The 27,156-nt window shown below is 38.0% G+C and overlaps 1 protein-coding gene and 1 long non-coding RNA gene across 2 annotated transcripts in view; both read right to left on the bottom strand.

The window, feature by feature from the left end:
• ofcc1 (orofacial cleft 1 candidate 1) overlaps positions 1 to 16,230 on the bottom strand; it is a 219,548-nt gene extending 203,318 nt beyond the window's left edge. The window contains exons 1-3 of the mRNA XM_072913410.1: positions 16,200 to 16,230; positions 16,013 to 16,132; positions 11,587 to 11,684 (exon numbers count right to left, since the gene is read on the bottom strand). Of these exons, the coding sequence (XP_072769511.1) occupies positions 11,587 to 11,684; positions 16,013 to 16,132; positions 16,200 to 16,230 (249 nt within the window). The remainder of the gene's footprint in view (positions 1 to 11,586; positions 11,685 to 16,012; positions 16,133 to 16,199) is intronic.
• Positions 16,231 to 18,972: 2,742 nt separating this feature from the next.
• Positions 18,973 to 27,156, bottom strand: part of LOC133609237 (uncharacterized) — a 43,203-nt gene continuing 35,019 nt past the window's right edge. Inside the window, exons 3-4 of the long non-coding RNA XR_009815683.1 lie at positions 22,440 to 22,547; positions 18,973 to 19,102 (exon numbers count right to left, since the gene is read on the bottom strand). This is a non-coding gene — a long non-coding RNA (uncharacterized lncRNA). The remainder of the gene's footprint in view (positions 19,103 to 22,439; positions 22,548 to 27,156) is intronic.

Raw genomic sequence — 27,156 nt, 5'->3', positions numbered from 1 at the left:
GTCTTTTTTAGCAACATATATTAAACAGATAAGCCAGAAATGACCTGGTTAATCAAACAATACACCAGTAAATTTCATACTTGCCAACCTTGAGACCTCCGATTTCGGGAGGTGGGGGCGGGGGGCGTGGTCGGGGAGGGGTTGGGGCGTGGTTGGGGGCGTGGTGGGGGCGCGGCTAAGAGGGGAGGAGTATATTTACAGCTAGAATTCACCAAGTCAAGTTTTTCATATATATATATATATATATATATATATATATATATATATATATATATATATATATATATATATATATATATATATATATATATATGAAATACTTGACTTTCAGTGAATTCTAGCTATATGTAAATATATTTATTTGATTATACCCCGAACGGGACAAGCGGTAGAAAATGGATGGATGGATGGATATATTTATATATATATATATATATATATATATATATGTATATTTACATATACATATATGTATATATATATAAATAAAAGAAATACTTGAATTTCAGAGTTCATTTATTTACACATATACACACACATAACACTCATCTACTCATTGTTGAGTTAAGGGTTGAATTGTCCATCCTTGTTCGATTCTCTGTCACTACTTTTCTAACCATGCTGAACACCCTCTCTGATGATACGTTGCTGTGTGGCACGCACAAAAGTGCTTTCATCAAATGCACTAGAGTCTGGAATCTTCCATCTCTCCCTATCATGGCCCAAAACCGGTCAATCTTTGCTTCCTGAGGAAGATCTTCACTGCCAAGAACTTGGTAGTCCACTACTTCTTCCCGCAGGCTATCCAGGTCCAATCGCAGCTGCGACTTGGAACTTACTCATCTTACTCGTCGACGGCTGTATCTTCCTCGTTCTTCTGCTTCGTCTCCTTGTTGTGTGCACTGCACTCTCTAAAAGCCCTAGATGTTATTGTCACATATGCATGTACAGTAGATGGCAGTATTGTCCTGTTTAAGAGTGTGACAACATTGCTGTTTACGGCAGACGAACTGCTTTACAGTAGACGGAAACGTGACTGCTGTTGTTGTGTGTTGTTACCGCGCTGGGAGGACGTTAATGAAACTGCCTAACAATAAACCCACATAAGAAACCAAGAACTCGCCCTCGATCATTCTACAGTTATATAGTGATTGGGCAGGCACGCTGTTTATATTGTGGGAAAGCGGACGTGAAAACAGGCTCACTCAGGTCCGCATGGAGCTGGAGGGGGCGTGGCCTCCAGCTCCGCCTGAATTTCGTGAGATTTTCGGGAGAAAATTTGTCCCGGGAGGTTTTCGGGAGAGGCGCTGAATTTCGGGAGTCTCCCGGAAAATCTGGGAGGGTTGGCAAGTATGCCAGTAATAGATTCCGTCACGTGACTTTTGAACGAAAGTATACAAAGTGCTGGGCAACCGAACCAATATTTGTATTTGTATTTGTTTATTTGACGAACAATGTGCAGTTACATTAAGAAGATGGCTGCACCAGATTTAGCCATTGTTGTGCAGTCAGGGCCAGCAAGGCCTTCTCTGCTGGCCTAGCATTTGAACCGATATTAGTACCAAATCTCTACGTTGAACAGGTCAGTAATTTAAATACGTCCATACTATAAATACTAGAGGTGTGGGAAAAAATCGATTCGAATTCGAAACGCAATTCTCACGTTGTGCGATTCAGAATCGATTCTAATTTTTTTTTAAATCGATTTTTTTTTTTTTTTTTTTTTTTTTATGTATTTATTTATTTATTTATTTATTTATTTTATTTTATTTTATTGTTTGTGTCCTGTCCAGCTTCTCAGGCAAATCATATAGTTGATGTAGATGCCCATGTCGGCTGTTCAGATTTACTTTACAAAAGAGAAGTGTAGGATACTTCTCTTGTTGCCTTATTTGTATTTGACTTTATTAAATGTATTTATATTATCATTTAGTGCAGCCGGGCCAGAGCAGGAGGGGATAGAAAGAGAAAAAAAAAAAGAAGACAGAGGGGGAAATTGTGGGGACAAGAGGGGGATTAGACAGAGAGACAAAAACAACAACAGCAAACAACAACAACAACAACAATAGAGCAACATCAGCGAATATGACATGTACAAATATGATGGTAAAAGTAATAGCAAATAAGCAGTTAGCGAAAAATACAAAATAATACAGAAATGACAATGAGCATTATTACACTACAAATGGATCAATAGAAATACCAATAGAAATATATATTGATAATGAACAATACCAATAATTTACCTTTATTATCAACAATACAGTTGTTTAAATGCAACAATACATATACGTAATGATAACTTGAGATACGAAAGAATGCAGAAAAATGGAGGGGGAGAAAGAGAAGCAACCTACATTAATCTTGTAGATTGTTATAGTCACAATAGGTTAAGCTTTGTCAGTGTGCCATGTGTTACACCCAGTTTACCCTAGGGCAACAACGTTAATATATGTTTGATGAAACGTGATTATGTGCATGAGTGTAAGTATGCATATGTACTTGTATATGTACAGAATGTGTATATGTGTTTGTACAATGAATGTATATGTACAGAATGTGTATATGTGTTTGTACAGTGAATGTATATGTACAGTATGTGTATGTGTATGTTTGTATATTGAATGTGCGTGTGGATGTACGAACATTAGGTAGGTAAATATGTACTGTATTTGTGTATGTATTTATTTATTTTTAATTAATCAATCCAACAAAACAATACACAGCAATACCATAACAATGCAATCCAATTCGAAAACCAAACCCGACCCAGCAACACTCAGAACTGCAATAAACAGAGCAATTGAGAGGAGACACAAACACGACACAGAACAATCCAAAAGTAGTGAAACAAAAATGAATATCATCAACAACAGTATCAATATTAGTTACAATTTCAACATAGCAGTGATTAAAAATCCCTCATTGACATTATCATTAGACATTTATAAAAATAAAAAAAATAAATAATAGTGTCACAGTGGCTTACACTTGCATCACATCTCATAGGCTTGACAACACACTGTGTCCAATATTTTCACAAAGATAAAATAAGTCATATTTTTGGTTCATTTAATAGTTAAAACAAATTTACATTATTGCAATCAGTTGATAAAACATTGTCCTTTACAATTATAAAAGCTTTTTACAAAACTCTACTACTCTGCTTGCATGTCAGCAGACTGGGGTAGATCCTGCTGAAATCCTATGTATTGAATGAATAGAGAATCCTTTTGAATCGGGAAAAAATTGTTTTTGAATCAAGAATCGTGTTGAATTGAAAAAAAAATCAATTTTGAATCGAATCGTGACCCCAAGAATCGATATTGAATCGAATCGTGGGGCACCCAAAGATTCACAGCCCTAATAAATACAATGACAACTAAGTAATAGTCGCCATTCGCCACATTGAGCTTCAAAGGTTACGGCTTCAGTATATTGCAGAGTTAAAGAACATTTATTTCTGGCTTAAATCAGTGGTGTGCCGTCAGGGCCAGCAAGGCCTTCTCTGCTGGCCTAACGTAACCAGAAATCATGATGATATTTAAAGATAAAAGTAATTTTTAATTTACTTTCCCTAAATATCTAAAAGTATTCATATTCTCTTCATGTCATATTATGCTCCTTCCAGTGCTGTAGTTTTTAGTTTATATCGTTTGTATCCAATCAGAATTCAGCTAGATTATGTTGCCATGCTGTACCAAATCTGCCCGAGGTCTTCAGAATCAGCAATGCGGGCGTCCGTGCACTGTAAGTGGACGGGGACATACAGTTGATAGACAGTTGCAATAGCCAATCAGATCACAAGTTGTTGTCAGTAAGGCCTTCTAGATGGCCTAAGGCAGATATATATTGTGATGTATGAGTTAGGTAACATTAGAACTCCATTACCCAGCATGCCACAGTAGTGAAGAGCATGCGCAGTAGCCTCATTTAGATTGTTGAATGTAGACATGCCGCTGTGGAGTAAACTTTAAGAAGTCAGCCAACACGCCTCGTCTGCATCTTTTATGATTAGACAAGACAACACATATATTTGCAAAGCCATTTTCAAGAAGGATATTAAAAGAGAAACTACATCTTGTGAGACGATGTCGGCCAACCCCGGAAGTTCGAATAGGTGCTACAAATTGTGAGTTTGATAGTTTATTTATGATTTTTTTCACGTTTAATATGTTTTTTGCAATTTAAATAAGATATGTTTTAATTGCTGATGTTTTTTAATTGTTTTTTAAATGCGCCAGAAAGTAACCCGTCTTGTACACTGTTGATGTAATTCATTGACCAGTAGTGCGTAAATGTGTTCCTGTATGGTATTTCTCCAGCAATGGTCATGTGGTGACATGAATTATGGTATTTTGAGAGGTAATCATTGGACACAGGACATCACTTAAGACCTAGGTGGGAACCGCACGGCCCGCCACTTGCTTAAATTGAGCATGTTCAAGCATAAAAATGTCTATATTTACAAAAAAAAAAAGCAGTACTGCAGTATTATTTGCCACTAGATTAGAGCAGTGTTTTTCAACCACTGTGCCGTGGCACACTAGTGTACCGTGAGATATTGTCTTGTGTGCCATGGGAGATTATGTAATTTCACCTAATTGGGTTAAAAATATTTTTTTGCAAACGAGAAATTATAATCCGCCAATAATGTGCCGTTGTTGAGTGTCTGTGCTGTCTAGCGCTCGGCAGAGTAACCATGTAATACTCTTCCATATGAGTAGGTGGCAGCCGGTAGCTAATTGCCTTGTAGATGTCAGAAACAGCGGGAGGCAGCGTGCAGGTAAAATAAACAAAAGGCATTGAAGCTTAGGGATGGCTATGCAAAACTAAACTGAAACTGAACTGGCTGCAAAGTAAACAAAAACAGAATGCTGTACGACAGCAAAGACTTACAGCGTGTGGAGCAGATGGCGTCCACAAAGTGCATCCGTACATAACATGACAATCAACAACAAAATAGGAGCGCAAGACAAGAACTGAAACACTACACACAGGAAAACACCAAAAAACTCAAAATAAGTCACGGCGTGATGTGACAGGTCGTGACAGTACACCTACTTTGAGACAAGAGCTATGGTGATGCATGGTTGGTTATGGTTTGAATTCATATCCAACAATTGCGAGAACAACTTTTTACTGTCAATATCGGCTGCGGAGTCTCATTTTTTAATGTTTTCTGCTGGTGGTGTGCCTCGAGATTTTTTCAATGAAAGAAATGTGCCTTGGCTCAGAAAAGGTTGAAAAACACTGGATTAGAGTAATCGGATCAGAACCGCAGCCCCCCAGTACTGGTTTTTGATTGATTTAAATATTTATTAGTAGATTGCACAGTACAGTACATATTCCATACAGTTGACCACTAAATGGTAACACCCGAATAAGTTTTTAAACTTGTTTAAGTCGGGGTCCACGTTAATCAATTCATGGTAATCTGGTTGCACTCATGCAGCTCCATATAATGACCACCGCCAACACTGTAGGCAAGACATAGTTATCTGGGTACTAACTTGTGTTATCAGCTATTTAGACAGTGGGCAAGAATACATATTGCTATACAAGCTGTACACTGACTCCTCTAATATATACAAGCTTACAGTAATACAAGTGTTTGCTGAAGCGTGAGTTGTGAACTTGCCCTTTTGTAAGATACTGTAAATGACTTACTATATCATTCCCACTGAAGACCGCCCTCAGTCTCCTCTTCATCTTTGCCCACTGACTCCAATTCGGTGGCGTCTTCTCGGCAGCACGCCGTCATTGCACAATGGAGGAGCAGAAAAAAATAAATGAACTCCAGCGCAATCTGCAGCGAATCAATACCGGGCCAGACCCTGCAGGTATGTGGCACTTCAAGAGTGCGAGTTTACATCCAAGTCAGCACATTCACACACGACACATTGACGCAGCTAAGTGACGGCGTCTTTCTTCCTGTACAGGCTTTCCATGAAAGAATAGCTCCAGAAGAAAAGCACAATATTTTTTTCATTTTTTTTTTTTAAATAGACGTGAAATCTCCAGTGGATAATGTAGTTTGAATGGGGGAAATGTGCATAAATATGATAAGACTGATCCCAACACTGATACTGATAATCCAGTAAGGGAGGATGAGTCAACTTCGTCTTTGACTTCCGAATGACGCCGAGATATTGTTGGACCATTTTTCGCCAATTACGCTCACTTTCTACTCCGACAATACCGTACTCCTACTCACCTTTCAAGTGAGATTAGGACTAAATATACAGTGAGTATGAGTTCTGCAATCTGTTTACATATGCATGTAAATGTGGATCTACATTTCCCAACACAATGGCAGGCACGTTCTGTATTCTCTTGTTTGTGGAACGCATGTGAATGTTTGGTGAGCTCAGGATCGTCACACTTGTTTTTTGCAGCCGTGCTCTAGTTTGCTGTTGACGAAAAATACAAAGCCCAGTTTTCATAAGATTTCGTTTTTTGACGGAAATTTTTGCAAAAATGTTAGTGATCGATCTCCCGCGCTCATTCAGTCAACATGCTGCCATCCAACGTTCCCTCTAAGGTGCGCACCTGTGCAATTGCGCACTGCTCAAGCGTCCTCTGCGCACGGCAAATCTATGCTGCGCACAAAATCAATTAAAAAAATAAGCGCAAAACAATTTTCGACACACGGACACGACAGAGAAAACAGTTTTCATCATCATTGTTCAAATATTGTAACGTCTGTCGAGACGCTTTGAGGACATGAATTCCATCGATCACTTTACTGAGCAAAAATCTTTATTGTCGGCCATAAACACATCACCAAAACATTAGTAAAAAAAATGACATCTAGCAAAACTGGTCATTTTCTGCAGTACAAACCAGACCAAAAGCAACTTTGTTGTATCAACAGCAGCCGCTCGCTCTTTCTTACTTGCGCCAACACATGCACATATGGCACTTAGCAGAGGTGGGACCAAGTCATTGTTTTGCAAGTCACAAGTAAGTCTCAAGTCTTTGCCCTCAAGTCCGAGTCAAGTCCAGAGTCAAGACAGGCAAGCCCCGAGTCAAGTCCAAAGTCAAGACTGGAAAGTCTCAAGTCAAGTCCTAAGTCCTGCATTTTGAGTTTCGAGTCCTTTCAAGTCCTTTTAACCACAGACTAATATATTAACACAGATTGTGTATGCTTTTCAAACGCTGTATTTATTTATCAAAACAAGAGCATTTTAAATTGCAGGAAAGAAAATTGTGCTGACATTGCACTTTATAATAGCACTATTAACCAGTCATTTTAAACATTAACTCATTCCTTTACAGAACAAACACATTGAAAAATAAAGTGCAAATGTACTTATTTGTACAAAAGTGTTAACATTGAAAAAACATGACATATACGTGAACATAACAAAAAAGTTGTACTTTTTATATGCCAGGGCCCTATGCTGCATTGCATTTGCAAAAGACCAAATTAGCCAAGAGTCTGTCAGTCATTTGTGCACGATGGGGGCGTAGTATGATGCCACCATGGCTGAAAACTCGCTCCACTGGAGCACTGGAGGCAGGCACTGCCAAGACTCTCATGGCCACTCGGAACAGTGAAGGAAGAGTCTTCATGTTCAATGCCCAGAACAAAAGGGGGGAGAGAGTTGTTTTGGGTTGGTGCACTACTTGTAAGTGTATCTTGTGTTTTTTATGTTGATTTAATTAAAAAAAGAGAAAAAAAAAATATTTCTTGTGCGGCCCGATACCAATCGATCCACGGACCAGTACCGGGCCGCGGCCCGGTGGTTGGGGACCACTGAGGTAAACAACCAACAGTATGTCAGAAAGCTAGCTAAAACGGTACACATATTCATAATATAGTATACATTTTAACTGACCTTTATTTTACTATTTTTGTCTTTTTTTAGGTGGCTAAAATACGCGGTGCTGCTGACCGCCGTCTAACGTTACGTGTGATATATTGACTAACGTAACCCTGCTTAAAAAAATCACTGAACAAAAAGTATGAATAAGGTAGTGAACTGCAACAGATTCCCATGTTTGCAATAACGTTATAACGTTAGCAGTGAGTTTACAGCCTCACTGATTTAACTACACAGCAAATAAAAGTCACGTTACTTAGCCAATAAACGTTATCTTACATTCAAAACTTACCGTTCTTTGTGCAACTTCAAATGCCGGACGAAGTTGGAAGTTGTTGCCTCTCCATCAGTAATTTTCGAACCGCATGTGTTGCATACTGCAAACCGTTTTGTGTTGACCACCTCGTAATTTTTATACCCAAACGAAATTATTTTAGGTATCATTTTTTGTTCACTGGCTTGTGGTTTGGACATGTCTTCTTCGTTGGTTGTCCTGCAATTTGATTGGATGAATGCTGTGTGATGAAAACAAAGTAGATCTAATTTGATTGGCTGTTGTACTGAGACCACACCAGCTGACACACGCAACGCTGATAGACAAGTACACAATGAAAAATACGGAGCGCTCCCGAATAACTTTCATCTTTGGGTTTTGGGGAAAGTAGCAAGTCATGTCAAGTCATGTCAATTCAAAAGGCTCAAGTCCAAGTGAAGTCACAAGTCATTGATGTTAAAGTCTAAGTCGAGTTGCAAGTCTTTTTACATTTTGTCAAGTCGAGTCTAAAGTCATCAAATTCATGACTCGAGTCTGACTCGAGTCCAAGTCATGTGACTCGAGTCCACACCTCTGGCACTTAGTCAGTGATGCGTTTAAAGCCACACAAAAAGTCGGACAACTCCAACACCACACATAAAGTGTCATTCCAGGTCGTTACACTATGATTTACCAATCAAATGTGTGCTTATTCTAGTGTCATTTATTAGGAATCCTAATTGATAAATATTAATCATGAAATGCTGTTAGTATATTAAATAAATACTAATAAAAACATATTTTTTACAAACAGGAAGTTGCAGGAATGTACACATGATCCCCTGCTTATATCTCATTGTGCAACATGTGAATGTTTTAATGGGAACTAAATGCAATGTCTGAAAGGGGTACACATTATTTCCACAGCAGGACCTCCACCCAGACAAACAATACAAGTACACAGTTCATGAAAAACAATATGTTTTGTTATTGTCATTGGAAGTGGGCCTAAACACTTATATTAGAAATGGAAATGACTGCTGTCATTTGATTATAATAATAGAATGTTGTCTGTCTATCTGTGTTGGCCCTGCGATGAGGTGGGGACTTGTCCAGGGTGTACCCCGCCTTCCGCCCGAATGCAGCTGAGATTGGCTCCAGCGACCCCGAAAGGGACAAGCGGTAGAAAATGGATGGATGGATGGAGATTGAACTTGTTATTTAGTCAGGTTTGGGACAGGTGTGCTGCTGGTGTAGCCACAGTGTGCATGTCTGATGTTGCTCACATGGGCTCCACTGAATGCTCAGGGAGTTTTTGCATTTGCTCACACACATGAAAAATTAGAGGCAACATTGCTGCCATCGTACTACTTTTTACAATTAGTTTTGCTAGCACAACATGAATTGAAAGAAAGCAACTGACAGACAACGAAACATTTGAAACATTCAGGAGGTAACAACAGCGTTGGCATCACTGCCCTTCTCTCCCCCTCTCTTCTGCCGCACACCAAGAATACTCGTCAGACCACAGAACACTTTTACACTTTGCATCAGTCCATCTTAGATGAGCTCGGGGCCCAGCGAAGCCTGCAGCGTTTCTGGGTGTTGTTGATAAATGGCTTTCGCTTTTCATAGTAGAGTTTAAACGTGCACTTACAGATGTAGTGACAAACTGTAGTTACTGACAGTGGTTTTCTGAAGTGTCCCTGAGCCCATGTGGTGATATCCTTTACACACTGATGTCGCTTTTTGATGCAGTACCGCCTGAGGGAACCAAGGTCACGGGTATTCAATGTCACGTGCAGTGATTTCTCCAGATTCTCTGAACCTTTTGATGATACTATATACCTTAGATGGTGAAATCCCTAAATTCCTAGCAATAGTTAGTTGAGAAATGTTGTTCTTAAACTGTACCGACAATTTGCTCACGCATTTGTTCACAAAGTGGTGACCCTCGCCCCATCCTTGTTTGTGAATAACTGAGCATTTCAAGGAAGCTGCTTTTATACCCAATCATGGCACCCACCCGTTCCCAATTAGCGTGTCAATCTGTGGGATGTTCGTGTTTGATGAACATTTCTCAACTTTCTCAGTCTTTTTTGCCATTTGTGCCAGCTTTTTTGAAACATGTTGCAGGCATCAAATTCCAAATGAGCTAATATTTGCAAAAAATAACAACATTTTTCAGTTTGAAAGTTACGTATCGTGTCTTTGCAGTCTATTCAATTGAATATAGGTTGACAATGATTTGCAAATCATTGTATTCTGTTTTTATTTACGATTTACAGAACGTGGTTTCGGGTTTTGTAAATAAAAAGTTGTTTGCTTCCTTTTGCCACAATTTCTCCTGGTTGGGCGCTGCCTCCTCACCTGCCCCAAATTGGACAATCAGGGCACAACTGTTCCTGTCTGCCAATCTGGATGCCTTATATGCCAGCCCTGTCTTTTTGATCATTGCTTGATGTTGGTGCTTTTTGCTTTGTGTGCTTTGAACCTCCATGTAGCATAGCTTTCCCTATGCTTGCTGTATCGATGTTGCCCGTTTGTGCATTTCCCTGTTGCACTCATTTTGCTTAATAAATACGTTTTTACCTGTACTTTGCCTGCTGTCTGTGCATCCTGGGGTCCAGACCAACAACACCCAAGACAGAACGTAACGCAAAGTGTGCAAACTTTTTCTAATATGGACTTTTGTGAATACTAGACACCCATTATTCATGTTTACATTGTTTCTTACGGATAACACCTGCTCAGTGGCCTGGTGGTTAGCGTGTCCGCCCTGAGATGGGTAGGTCGTGAGTTCAAACCCCGGCCGAGTCATACCAAAGACTATAAAAATGGGACCCATTACCTCCCTGCTTGGCACTCAGCATCAAGGGTTTGGAATTGGGGGTTAAATCACCAAAAATGTTCCCGGGCGTGGCCACCGCTGCTGTTCACTGCTCCCCTCACCTCCCAGGGGGTGAACAAGGGGATGGGTCAAATGCAGAGGACAAATTTCACCACACTTAGTGTGTGTGTGGCAATCATTGGTACTTTAACTTTAACTTCAATGTAAATGTGCCTCATTATACAAACTTTTCTAATCACGAACCCTGTTCAAAAACCAATTAAGTTCATAAATGGAGATTACACTGTACAGTGAGTACATAAGAGTACATCCAGTACCTGTAACAAACTGTATGGCCCAAGCTTTACCCCAACTTCTATTTGTCATGAATGTCAGATCCAATAAGAGCTTTTTTTATTTGAGGGCATTCAGGAGACATTAAGAGCAATGTCAAAATAGTTGCACTTTGGCAAAAAGGCAAAAAAGTGGGCCAGAGAAACAAGTAAAGGAAGGAAAAAAGGAAGAAAGTTAAATGTACACACAGAAAAATGTACACACACACGTTTCTTTATCCATTAGTAAAAGCTGCACCCGTACGCATGCAGCATAATGGATGGATGAAGCGCTGGTGAATATGGGAGGATGACACAGATATTCCTCTTTGTAGCACTGACCTGCTGCAGTGAAAGGCTGCCAAGCGTGATCATGTCAGGTCGCGCACGCTCCCTCAGCGGCAGACCATGGCGGGGGACCACCTCCTCGCTTGTCTTTACTGCAAGAGCATATTGTTTCATAACTATGAGAAAATCATACATTTAATTTGCAAGCGCCTTTTAAAGCACCCAAGGACAGGATAAAAACAACCAGTAAAATAAAGAAAACAACTAAATAAAAAATGGGATGGTAAAGAAATAGGTTCTAGGATGTCTATAGGTTTTTATTCGTAAAGCGCTCGCAACAGAAAAATACTTTCATGCACACATTAAGGAAATTAAAATGGTGACTTTAGCTGCTCTTGTGTTGTATGTCTCTTACAGTATAAGCCATTTTCCAAGCTGTATAAAATTGTGTATTTCTATTTTTTACATTATATTTATTCTACTATTTATATATTACATTAAATATATTTTTATTCACACATTTGTCTGATTATTGTTATGTTTTATTTTATAATGTATATTTTATAATGTATATTTTAGTTAATTATTTATACATTTTATTGTATTATTTTATTTTACTTTACAGTATTTATTTATTTTTTTGCATAAGATCATTATTTATTCATAAATGTCTTCACACGTACACAGATACAAAATCGGTACTTTTACAAGTACAGACCAAATTACATTGGTAGTACCGGATACCGATCTACGTAAAATCAAACATATTCTGATACATTTGTTGCACGTGATGTCAAGTCCGGTCGCATGCACTTGGCCTATTCCTAGCAGACTGTCACTGAGTAATGTTGCAATAAAGCAAGCATGCCTTATTAAAAGCACTCAAAATGTAAGGCAACATTTTTCAAACGGTATTAGCTCGATGCTCACTTACATTGGATATGCCATACACATGCTACCGATTAGCATTAGTGCTTTTACATGGCAATTTACACACCTGCAAATTTGGTAATGAAAACGGACAACTAAGATACACGTGACAATCAAACAGTTGGTGCGTAATACATACAATACTTAGAGTATAAACACCTTGTAGGGCGCTACAAAAACTGGCACATATAACTTAATGGCTACGGTTGTCCCAATACAACTTTGATATGACACCGATATTGGAGCATTGAGTATTGGCCGATACCGGTATTAATCTGATACGATATCAGCACAGATAATAGTTCTGTTATTTTGTCGTGTAGACCAGTGTTTGTAATAACAACGTTGTATAATAACGGTGTTAGTAACGTTGTTACTTTTACTAGTAACGAGTAATCTACTTAGTTACTTTTAGGTCCGTTACTATGCCATGAGCGATTGCTTGATGTTACGTGGCACGCTACTTTTAATGTGGTTTTATGTCAACAACAAGACAGCGCCATAAGTACAGCAAGTTCAATGAAATAACTATTTTTTTTACTTGTGAAAGCAACAAGCAGCACCACACCAAAATTAACTTGATATCAAATAAGAAGAGGCACCATCACACGTACACAATGGGAATATTGAACAGCAAATAAACAATTGAAGTGACAAACTTGCCATCCAAAAAATACCCTGTTTGTTGACAAGAAGATATGACAGCCATCAAACCACATTCACTCTCATCATGAAGCAGAGGTTACACAATCCCATGAAAATATTTCAAAAGAGTTGGCGTCTAAGCCGAAAAAGTGCGCTGCTAACTGCTAAAGCTAAAAACAACACAGCCCCGTTGAAACCATCGATGACGTTATACGTCACTAAGCAACAAGCCCTGCCTTTTAAGAGCACAGACTACGCACACTTTGCTCTCATATTAAACATCTCTCGAATGCATTAGCCAGATGTTTATTTTTATTGTTTTAAAGTAACATATACATTACTTTTCCTAGTAATTAAATACATTTAATAAAGAGCAATTCCGTTAGTAATTCAATTGCTATTTTAGTAAAGTAACGAGTAACTATAATTGATTGCTTTTTAAAAGTAACTTCCAGAACACTGGTGAGGTTTGATCAAGTGAAATTACTCATAAAGCACATGTAAGTATGACAAATACTAACCTTAAAATATATGTATACTTTGGAAGAGGAGTGGTAATTATTTTTTTGGCAACACATAGTGGTCACAATAATTCATAAAAATAAGCTCATGACGCAGTCAGTTGAATGATGCGGACACATTTGTTAAAGTTTTTTTTTTTCTAAAACCCATCTGCCATGGAGACTTTATCTGAAAGTAATATGCAACTTGAACTATTTCTTAGTTGTTTTTATTGGCAAATGTCATGTTTCAGACAACATTGTTTATTTAGGGACACGTATTACGTATGTCAAAATTAAGTGCTATTTTGTGCTTAGCTGTTGCGTAGTTGATAGCGCCGAGTAGCCTATAGCCTACCATGTTTACCTTTTTGTAAATGACGTCACTAAAATACAAGGAAAGACCAAACATGTGTGCTGACATTTACATGTTCACTGGCTGTCCAGCTTTGCACAACCTGTTGCAGGACTGCTCGTATCGCAGCATACCGTATATCTCACATTTTACAGACAAGCCGATATAAGTCCATACTTTTCCCTGCTGATATCGGACCAATACCCAATATCAATATTGGATGGAGACACCCATAGCACAGCGTACTTCCTGACTATGGCAACACATCTAAGACAAACTAAAATAAATACAAACACTTCTGAGTCTCATCTGCAAGTAAGCAAACAACTGGACAGCACGGGTGTTAATATCAGCTCAGTCAGGAATGTTGAATAAGAAAATAAAAAAACACTAAAGTACTGAAAAATGGAAACCGTATCGATTCTCAGGTGACAAGAATTGGTTGCGTATTGGTTCAAATGTAAAAAAAAAAGGTACCCATTCCTGTGCATACATACACAATGTTACTGTATTTTATATATAATATCCAAGAATGTAAACTTTTGATGCCATATGTTTATAATTGTGTCGTTTTTTTTTATAAGACCATATACCAAATTATGCTCAATGAAAGGTTGCATATAAATGAAATGTACTTACTGTACTGTGAGTAATAACTGGTTATACATTAACAATGATTTTGCACAAAATCCTATTTAAAAGAGCAGCATTACCATTTACAGTGCTCTCTCCGCTGGTTGCGGCCCTTGCTGCTGCCAGTCCATGCCCAGTACGGGGCCAAGCATGGGTGTCGGCAATAGTACTGGTCAGAGGTGGGTAGTAACGCGCTACATTTACTCCGTTACATCTACTTGAGTAACTTTTGGGATAAATTGTACTTCTAAGAGTAGTTTTAATGCAACATACTTTTACTTTTACTTAAGTATATTTATAGAGAAGGAACGCTACTTTTACTCCGCTACTTTTATGTACATTCAGCTCGCTACTCGCTACAAATTTTTATCGATCTGTTAATGCACACTTTGTTTGTTTTGGTTTGTCAGACAGACCTTCAAAGTGCCTGCCTTACTGGTGACGTTTTACTTCGTTCCACCAATCAGATGCAGTCACTGGTGACGTTGGACCAATCAAACAGAGCCAGGCGGTCACATGACCTGACTTAAACAAGTTGAAACTTATTGGGGTGTTACCATTTAGTGGTCAATTGTACGGAATATGTACTGTACTGTGCAATCTACTAATAAAAGTTTCAGTCAATCAATCAAAAGTGTGAAGGAAAAAAGATAATTTTTTATTTCAACCGTACATCCCGTCAAAAGCCTAAAGACTGACCGCACATGAGGACGTTCCTGTCTTCACAATAAAAGTGCCGCTCCATCGCGCCTGCGCTTTCAAAACAAGAGTGTCCGAAAGCCAGCGCAAAAGAGCTAGCAAGCTACGGAGTTTGCCGCCAATATATTTCTTGTAAAGTGTATAAAAACGAATATGGAAGCTGGACAAATAAGATACGAAAAACCCACTACTTTCATGTGGTATTAGACAGAAAGGAGGAACTTTTCTTCTCCTCCATTTGAAAACGTGGACGTTATCAGCACTACTGTCTGATTACAATCAACGCAAGTCATCGGAATCAGGTAATACACCAACTTATATTCTTGTCTTCATGAAAGAAAAGAATCTATATGTTAAACATGCATGTATATTCATTAAAACACCTTTAACATCAAAATAAATAAATATAAATTATATACTGTATATATCAATGTATATGTGTGTATATTTATATATATATATATATATATATATATATATATATATATATATATATATATATATATATATATATATATATATATATATATATATATATATGATATGAGTGTGTATGTTACTCATCAGTTACTCAGTACTTGAGTTGTTTTTTCACAACATACTTTTTACTTTTACTCAAGTAAATATTTGGGTGACTACTCCTTACTTTTACTTGAGTAATAAATCTCTAAAGTAACAGTACTCTTACTTGAGTACAATTTCTGGCTACTCTACCCACCTCTGGTACTGGTCTGGCAGGGTCCGGTGCCTGAGGCACCATCACCACCACTATGGAGCTGCACTGGATTACCCGCCTTCACCTCTAACACCTCCCCATCCCTGGAGGCTAGCGCTGTACCTGGAGAGACACACATCAGTGGGCATGCACTCACACACATGAATGAATCGCCATGCATAAACATTACCACACGCATACACGTACTGATGGATGCACATTTGCCAGACTCGTATAGATAATAACAAACATTCCAGCTTACATGTAATACTCAACAAAGTATGGTGTAGGGTTTTTGCCAGCCTGCTTTCATTTTCCTGAAAATCCTCCACAACACATTTTCTTTACCAAGCAGGAATTAGTTCCTAAAATTGGAGCTCAAACATCAGAGCCGCCTCGTTGGTAGAAAGCAGAATATATTCTTTAAGCGACGTGTGCAGTCTCTTATGTGCAAGCGCCAACGCTGTTATCACCCGTTTAATGCGTTTCGCTTACAAGCTGATATCAATGCATAACGCCTTACAGAGAACTAGGGTATATAGGATGCCAGTTATGTGGTTTTCCAGCAATCGCAGAGAAAGGATTTGGTTTTCTTTCCTAAAAAATGTCTACAGCAATGTCCACTGTCCTTTTTAATATAAATTCATATTCCTGCTCTTTCTTTTGTGCATTGTCAGGCTGCAAAACCGCACCACACGTCGATCCACGTGTGCAGCTGCATGGAAAGCATGCGGCCTAGACGCCGGTGGGAGGCATCCATACAACAGCGTAAGGTGATTGTCTGGAAGACTATTGTGGCTTCCTCAAGTCTTCCCTTGCCTGCTTCTCAGCCTGTATTGCATGCAGGAACTGTTAATCCAAGATCCTCTTTACTTTTTTTTTTTCTATGGGATTTCATGAACATTTCAAAACAATGGAGGACGGGGCTTCTAATCTCTGCGGTACAGCTAAATCCGCGACAAAGGCAAATAATACAAGCCGAAGCAGACCTAAACCCATCACTTGTGTGCGGGAATTACAAGGTAGACACGCGTCATGTCAACAGGATCTGGAGCGAGGGTCGTCAGACGGAACAATGCGGAGCTTAAAGCACCTCAAAGTGGGCCCGCTCTGCTACATGCTTGAATGGAAGTATTCTAATGAGCACGGGCACACCTCACGTTAAACAAAATCACTCGAAAGCAAAGGACAACATACTTGAGACGTTAGAGTCTTGCTCATACTTGAGTGGTATTTCTAATATCGTGTCCTTTCAATAACACAAAAGTTATAAAAGAGCATGATTATCTTCAGGGGCAGAGCACCAAATTCTGGGCCCCCATACATACGACTCCTAAAGGGCATCCCATCCCACTCTAAACCCATACACACACACACACACACACACACACTTATCCACACTCGGTATGTTTTCATGCACTAAAAAACTAATTATTCGATGATTTTTGGTTGAAAACAGCATAATAAAAACTATATTAAGTTTTTGAGTTTTAAATAATGCGATTAAAATAAACATGAGTATATCTAGGTAACCCCTCCTTAATAGGTTGGTTTAATTTTGAAAAAAATAAAAATAAATAAATATATATATATATATATATATATGTATATATATATATATATATATATATATATATATATATTTTTTTTTTTTTTTTTTTTTTTTTTCTTTTTCGAAAAAAAGCCAACAAATTCAATATAAAATGGCCAGAATACTAATATAAATAATCATCCTTTAAATATATTTATACATTTACTTCAGAATGTAAATTTATAAAAATGCATCAATATTATCATGACTATATTATTATTAGTGCATCTCCTGGGAGTTACCTGAGACTCCCCCTGTCTTAAAAGACCTTGAGACACTGTTGTTTCTAACTTTAATCAAGGGTCTTTGAACACATCACAGTTGTGTGCAATGCAATGCAATGCAAAAGTGAAACTTCTATGCAATTTTCTCTTATGCTGCCACAAAGAGATTTATTATATTCCCTTCATTTCTGATTGGTCAGAGCCAATTTGAGGGAGACTGTTACAGTCGAACTATGTGTCACTTTTGAAGGAGATTATAGTTGTTTCATGCACACAGACTTTAGCACATATTGATAAACAAAAAGCACAAGTGTGTAAAATGTTTGCAAGATTGGTCAACATTTTGGCCTTAGCATCTAAATTGTCACAGTGGCACATGCTGTCTGGCGGTGTGACCCCAAGATGCAGAGATAATAGGTAATGTGCAAACAAAATTGTCATTCATGATGAAAACAAGGACATGCCAAAATGACCGCAACAATGGAAAGTGAGCAGAACAAAATAGCAAGTTGCAGAAAACATACACTAACAGTTTTCTATAGGTACAAACAACAAACTACCGCTGTCAGTAAGGTGACGCTAGCAGATAAACTATCCTAGATGAAAATCAGGGCCAGGTGGGCCTCCTGATTGCAAAACATGGACATGTGAGCCTCTTAATATCCAATCAAGGTCAGGTGATCTTTCTGATTGGCAAACAGGTACAGGTGAGCCTCTTTGATTACCAATTAGGCATAGGTGAGTCTCCTGATTGCCAACGAGGAAGAGATGAGGAGAATAGCGCCCCGAAACAAATGTACAAACTTCACAGAACACACAAAAACAGGAAGTGGGTATAATATAATAAAAGCGCTAAACAGGAAACAATACCAAACAAAACACAACTGAAGTTCAAAACAGTCATGATGGATCATGACATATTGGCCCATAACTCATTGACTATATTATATGTCTAACGATAATAAAACCTTGAATATATCTGTATTGACTGTGTAGTAGCATGTCTTCCAAAGTATTTTGACCACAACAGATAGGGGGCGCCACATGTCAAGTACAGTCATCATTGTAACAAAATGTGGACCTGCAAAAAAACATTGGCTTGGACATCATATGCAGTGCATTTATATAACATTTGCAAATCAATGTACCCTCAGTGTACGCTTTTGTTTAAAATAGTATTTTGAAACCATGGCAACAACGTACCAGGTATGTCGATGAAGGTGTCATCTTCCTTCGACACGGCCCGCCTTTGCCCATTTCCACATGCATTTAATGTAGCTGAAAAAACACAAATTTAAGATTAGGAGTTTCATTTTGGTCTGGTATGTATGTATGTATGTATATAATCAAAAACAACAACAAACATGTTCTTATTTCATTTTGGCAACCAGTCTTATACTAACAACAAATTTCAACAGTACAAAACATCAACATTGTACACCCAGTAAAACGATTCTATCCACAGTGGTGCACATTAGTCAGTTTTATATTCATTCATACTACTGTTTTTACATGTATTATTATTCGATAGGCTGACTATTGACAATTAAGGCGCAATACATGAAATAATCACAAACAATTATCGCATTAATCATGGATAAACAGATTAATCATACAATTGATTTTGACCGCACATGCTCCTCCTGAACCTCAAATGGGTGGGTGAAAGGCGGCGGGGGTTGTTACACAGTCTGTGATCAGATCAACGCATATGTGCAATGCAAAATGAGTGAGAAGACGAGTATGCTCGCTGGAAAATTTAACTTCAAAATAAACCTCGACAGGACTTTAGTTAAAACCATGTTACCAAGTTTTGAACAAAAAAAAATGACGTACATTCCACTAAAACATAAAAAAAATACATTTGAGTCAAAATAAAAATGTACTGTGATTAATCACAATTCACAAGCGGTAGAAAATGGACGGATGGATAATACAAATGCATAAGTGTGATTTATCTGATTGGGAAAAAGAAATCACTGGTAATAATATCAGGATCTTTTCTAAAGTTAATCTAATGTGTGGTGTTACTGTCTGTGCTGGTCTGGAACCTCAGGATGCAGAGCACAGGTACAAATGTATGTACTGACAAAAAATAAATACATAGGGCAGCGAGGAAATGCACAGGAAGCATAGGTAAAGTTATGCACTTTGAGGGTTTAGCCCCGCACCATTGACGAGGCGGGCTTAAGATCTTTCCTGATTGCAAATCAGGGACAGGTGAGGGAGCCAATGCACAGACCAGAAGAGAAGTGGTGGTAAATAGAGGTGAACAAGAAGTGGAAACAAAAGTAAGAGCGCTGGCCAGGAAAGGTGTTTACCGCGATTGATCTAAATCCTGATTAATCTGATTTAAACAAAGGTTCTCTTTGTACATAATTTGAGCATTTTCAAAGACTACAAAATAATAGATTTTTGTCTTTTTTTTTTTATATGTATATCCTCAGACCTCAAATTATTTAGTACAATAAATGAAGGACATTTTGGTAAAGGATGTTCATTATTTCAGTGTTTCTTAACCATTGTTGGGCCGCAAGCGCCCCCCAGAGGGCTGCCAAAACATATATTTATTGGCTGTTGTCCGTATCGGCCGTAGCAGTACTCAGTTGTAATACACTTTTCCACCACTTGTGGCAATGATGACAATCTCAAACAAACAGTCTGGATCTAAAGTCACAGAGAACTTTCTTAAGTGCAAAAATTATGACCAAAGTGGCAAAGCTACATTTGTACTTGCACTTTAATTTTATAGACAGTTTAGCACAACATCATTTATGTAAATGTATAATTTGTGAGTTATTTATGAGTCCCTTCTTATGCAGTATGTTTAATTAGTACTTATTTTTCTAATCAGCCTGACCATATCTAGGGTTTATGTGTTAAATAAATAATAATCTTTGTGATTAACACATGGTTTCACATCAATTGAAGATTACCACTTTAGTGTTAATATTTGAGTAGGCCCCGGAGCCCCTCTGCAGGGGAAAGGTTGGGCCCCGAGATGGTAAATGTTAAGAACTCCTGCTTTATTTGATTAAATATCGCAATGAAGCAATTATTTTAGAATAGAAATTGAGAGCACCTTCAAAAGTGTGCCTCCAAATCGCTTCTAAAAGGTATCAGGCCAGTCAATCTAAAGCACATATATGATTTCATATTAACATGCAAACTATTGATGTTAGCCGGGGACACGAGAGGGTGAAAATGGAGTGCAGGCAGTCGGGTAATGAAGTGGGAGCATTACTATGCCTGTTAGTCGGCCTGTCATCAAGTGATGGGATTTGCGTTGGTGAATCCTTTGACATTACACGGCGGCGATATCCAAAAAGATACAGGTGGAATGGCTTCTCCATTAATAGCCATGTTTCATTATAACATGCATATTACTTGGCTCCCAGGAGCTGGCTTTTAATAGGCCTACTTTAGGAGGGGGCTGCGAACTATCGAGTCGTCGTGACATTGGAACGAGAACTGACCAATGATACGTGACTTTCATTAATGACAGTGAAAGTAGACGGAACCAATCTTGGGACGCCATCATTCGGTGTATTTACATCATGGGTGTCCAAACTTTTTCGACTGAGGGCCGCACACTGACAAATCAAAGCAAGCGGGGGCCAATTTGATGTTTTATTTTAAAAACCAATACAAATTATGTATAAAAAATATACAATTAGGCCCCCACTCAGGCTTGATCCCGGGGACCCCAAAAAAATATTAAAAATGTGTCATTATTTAGTATTATTATTTTTATTATTATTATTCAAGGTTTAAATCTCTAGATCAACATTACGTCTATCTGTCAATATCAAGTTTTTAAAGATTTAAGTTGTATGCTCTTTTTCTCAAAACCCATTTTCTAATGGAAAAAACACAAAATATGCAATATTTTCACCCAATAACATTTTTAAATGGAACATTTGAGATTATATAATAATTGGAGCCTTAAAAAGGTAAATAGCTCATAACAACATTGATTTTAATTCATTATTATCATTTGAGCAATTAAACTTAAAAAAAAAAAAAAAAAGCTAAAATTAGTTGGGATCCAAAAGGGTCCTACCCATTAAAGTGTTAAAAAATTAATTATATATTTTTTTTTTATGATTACCTTTACCACAATAATCTGGAGATCCAATTCAGATCTATCCGTCAATTATAAGTTTTATTGTTGTTTATGTTTTTTGTTTGTTCCTTTTAGGCCCTTCTTAAAAAAAAATAAAAAAACCATTGTTTTTTTATATGGCAAACACAAAATATGCAACATTTTCCCCAAAAAATATCTCAAAGTGGAATATTTAATGTGACGTTATTGGAGCCTTGAATAGGTCAATAATTCATAAAGACATTGATTTTGATTCTTTTTTTTTTGTGTTATTAGAGTAAACATTGCAACATTTTATTGTTACATTTCACCTGCTTGCTCTTTTATACCACTTTTTATGTTTTTTATTTTTTTTTATCGTATTTTTAGAATGTGCCGTGGGACCAATAAAAAAATTACCTGCGGGCCGCACTTTGGACACCCCTGATTTAGATAGACTGTCAGCATCGGTGATCTGTCTCACCTCCCTTTAATGAACCGAGGAGAACTTTATGATGGCGAAAGGCGTACTTAATTCAAGCTCATCTTCGCCGCTGACCCCCGATGCGCCGCTGCTCCGCCTTGGGTCCGTCGGCCCCGCCGACGACGGGTCAAAGTCATTTCTTCCACGTTCGTTTGCTGTGAAAAGTGCAAGAGAGAATGAGAGGCTTTCTGCTGGTAGCGGGGCCGGACAGGTTCAGGTTTGTGGTTATTAGAAGCACGTGAAGCGAAATGTTAATTTGGGCTGTGGAAGGTGCAGCGGGGCCAACGGCTGCTTCCTGATAAGGCAGAGCCAGGATGAGACCCGAGCAGAGAGAGAGTGTGTGTGCGCACCCCACCTACTCCTCCGCGGCCTGCGGTGCTCTGGGGCCTAATTAGCATGCTGCAAAAGGTCACGGCAGGCAATCTCTTAAATACGACTGCCATATGTTTGCCGTGTTCAAAAGCGGCTAATGAGAAAGTCGACAAGCTCAAAAGTACCTGGAATTTCAAAGACAATACCGTCTAAATACTGGGCGGTCAGCGGCCTAGAGGGCCGGGCAAAGTGTGGCGAAGTCGATCCAAAAGGAAAATAACCTGAGCCCATGTCTCATTGACTTCTTATTAGCAATCACTGACCTATGGGTATCAAGTCTGCTGCATAGAGTTTATGGGAATCCGACTGCTGGGGGGCACTCTCTATTAAGGGTGCACCCCACCGAGCAGCTTTCTTAACCTCAAATCATTCTCATTACAGCCCTTGAATATTTCACTCCCATCTAAATAGTTTTGCATGTATTTCTCAGGTGCCCGGCCACAAAAAAAAAAAATGCATTAAATCAGGTTATACTCAACATTCCGCCTTTTTAGAATTATGCGGCTATCGTAGGAAATGTATTAGAGAAGCAGTCGAGACCACACCATGATAGCCAGTGATTGAAATTCATCAGAAACTTTTGTGGAGGGAATTAGAAAAAAAAAGAGATTTTCCAACTAAAGAAATTATGACTATATATATAAATAAAAACGACTCAACTTCAAACTTGCAAGCAGAACCTACTCTGAACAATATGCTATAAGCCTTTTTATTGGTCTTGGACGATGGCATGACTGCAGACTACTTTTTCCCTTAAGACAATTGGATTGAAAAAAAAAAAAAGATGCAACCAAAAAAATTATTTGCAACAAAAAAATTATATGTAACCAAAAACTAGTGGAAACCCAAACTGTTTTTGTTTGAAAAAAAAAAATAATAAAAAAAATAAAATAAATATATATATATATATATATTGTCCCTTATATACAGTGTGTGTATGTATATATATATATATATATATATATATATATATATCAACCAATCAATCAATCAATGTTTATTTATATAGCCGTAAATCACAAGTGTCTCAAAGGGCTGCACAAGCCACAACGACATCCTCGGTACAGAGCCCATATATATATATATATATATATATATATATATATATATATATATATATATATATATATATATATATATATATATATATATATATATATATATATATATATATATATATGTATACTGTATATAAGGGACAAGCGGTAGCAAATGAATAGATATAGATAGATAGATAGATAGATAGATAGATAGATAGATAGATAGATAGATAGATAGATAGATAGATGGATACGTTAGGTCAGAAAAACACAGAGGCTATGTCATTCCTATATCATCCCTACAAGCCTGTTTCTCAGGTTTCCCTGTTGAGCAGGGAAACCTGGGAAACAGGCTTGTAGGAATGATATAGCCTCTGTGTTTTTTCTGACCTAACGTATATTCTGCTCTACCCCGGTATTGAGCACTTTATGACGGATAAACCACAGAAACCTCGACTATATATATATATATATATATATATACATATAGATAGATAGATGGATAGATATTTATTTATTATTATTTTTTATGTTTAAATTTTTTTCCATTTCAAATGTTGTTTTTTGCAAATGTTTTGTTTGTTTGCAAATCCATAATTTATTGGTTGCATAAAAACACACACATGCATCTCCTTTAACTGTTGTAAAGACAATTTGTAGGACGTTACTTGCACAATATCGCCATCAAGCACAGCAGGTGGCTGAGTTCATTCATTTAGCACCGAAATGACACAACGACTGCTACTCATTTTTTTTTTTCGGCCGAGTTAAAATCGTTGACGTTGGCACCGAGGATAAAGTGGAACCGAATTTCAGGGCCCATCCCTAATTATATGTCCTCCTCTTGCTACTCTGAGCATGTAAGCTTGTGTAAGAGTCGGCCCTGTTCTTCCTAAATGTTTGTTATTTTCATCCAGTGACACACATTAGCCCTAACTGGTGCAAAAAACATCACAATAGTTTTACGGTAGTACCTCATATTACCAGCTTACTTGCTTTTGTGACGGAACTCTTAACTCAAAATATTTGTATCTCAAATCAACATATCCCATTGAAATGATTTCAAATGCAATCGCTGTTTGCGACCCCCAGAACAACACAATTCTAACATGGAACATGCCTTTTAAAAAGGAAAAAAAACACACTTTTATATAGGAAGTTTTGTATAAAAACAATACAATAAAATGTACTGCTAACAGCTACAGTAGTTTTTGAAGTAATGTAATAATGTACAGCATTAACCTTGGAGAGTGGATTTCCACAGTATCTCCTTTAAGCTGCTTCTCAGACAAATACACCATCAGCAGCTTCTCCATATTATCATGGATACATGTCTGGTGTTTAGATATTATTTCAACATCCTGGCTGGCGTTATTGACTAAATTTGCTTTAGAATGATGCAGACTAGCAGTGTTCCACTTGAACTGCGACACCTAGTGGTCTGTCATGTTTTTGATGATTTATGTATTCAATTCAATGAATATTATCCACTTCCAAAAAAACATTGGTATATGCCCTTTTCACGGCAAAGTTGAGATGTGTTAAGAGTGAAATAAATGAGTAAATATGCATTAAAATGCATGCTTCCCGTACGTTCATAACTACAGGCCGTGGATAATATGGCGGCACACAGAGGTGATCGTTTGGGCTTTGCCAACATTTGATTTCAACAATGCACATCTATCTTCCTCTTCACCTTCTTCCTGATTATTGTTTTATTTTTTTATTTCAGCCTGTGCGCAGTTTTCGGAGCACACAGCATTCTCACAATCTCAACCCTCTTTCGAGCGGTCGAAACAGGAGAAAGAAGCACCCCCTACTAGTGTTGTCCCAATACCAATATTTTGGTACTTATTGGTACTTTTCTAAATAAAGGGCACCACAAAAAAATTGCAATATTGGCTGTATTTTAACAAAATATCTTAGGGTACATTCAACATATGTTTCTTATTGCAAGTTTGTCCTTAAATAAAATAGTGAACAGACAAGACAACTTGTCTTTTAGTAGTAAGTTAGCAAACATCCATCCATCCATCCATTTTCTACCGCTTATTCCATTTGGGGTCGCGGGGGGCGCTGGAGCCTATCTCAGCTACAATCGGGCGGAAGGCGGGGTACACCCTGGACAAGTCGCCACCTCATCGCAGGGCCAACACAGATAGACAGACAACATTCACACTCACATCCACACACTAGGGCCAATTTAGTGTTGCCAATCAACTTATCCCCAGGTGCATGTCTTTGGAGGTGGGAGGAAGCCGGAGTACCCGGAGGGAACCCACGCAGTCACGGGGAGAACATGCAAACTCCACACAGAAAGATCCCGAGCCCGGGATTGAACCCAAGACTACTCAGGACCTTCGTATTGTGAGGCAAAATTATTAAGGACAAGTGGTAGAAAATGAATTATTAATCTACTTGTTAATTTACTGTTAATATCTGCTTAATTTCTCTTTTAACATGTTCTATCTACACTTCTGTTAAAATGTAATAATCACTTATTCTTCTGTTGTTTGGATACTTTACATTAGTTTTGGATGATACCACAAATTTGGGTATCATTCCGATACCAAGTAGTTACAGGATCATACATTGGTCATATTCAAAGTCCTCATGTGTCCAGGGACATATTTAAAGTTAAAGTTAAAGTACCAATGATTGTCACACACACACTAGGTATGGTGAAATTTGTCCTCTGCATTCGACCCATCCCCTTGTTCACCCCCTGGGAAGTGAGGGGAGCAGTGAGCAACAGCGGTGGCTGCGCCCGGGAATAATTTTTGGTGATTTAACCCCCAATTCCAACCCTTGATGCTGAGTGCCAAGCAGGGAGGTAATGGGTCCTATTTGTATAGTCTTTGGTATGTCTCGGCCGGGGTTTGAACTCAAAACCTGCCGATCTCAGGGCGGACACTCTAACCACAGGGCCACTGAGCAGATCATATAGGTATATAGCATTTTGTCAAATAAAAACAGTTTTCTTTGTAGTAAAATAAACATTTATCGGAGCTGTTTGTCTTTTTTTATGGCAGAATCTAGTTAATTATAGAACTGGCACACAATGTACAGTTCAGTTCAGTTCTGTTCCAGTTTATTTCGAACATGCATACGATGCAAACTGATTCATATTAGTGCTTTGTTTGATTTCTTTGGTTAATCCATTTCATAAATTAATTCCACATACAGATATACATAAGGTTTTAAGTGTTGTACACGCATACAAATGTTTTAAATTAGATTTTCCTCTATGGTTATATTTCTCCTCTTTTGTTGAGAAGAATTGTTGTACATTCTTGGTTAGCAGGTTATAGTTTGCTTTATACATCCTTTTAGCTGTTTGCAAATGCCCCAA

The sequence above is a fragment of the Nerophis lumbriciformis genome, linkage group LG07 (assembly GCF_033978685.3).
Source record: "Nerophis lumbriciformis linkage group LG07, RoL_Nlum_v2.1, whole genome shotgun sequence".
NCBI lineage: Eukaryota > Metazoa > Chordata > Actinopteri > Syngnathiformes > Syngnathidae > Nerophis > Nerophis lumbriciformis.
Note: the sequence above shows the minus strand (reverse complement) of the source record. Positions and strands in the feature narration are given on the sequence as shown.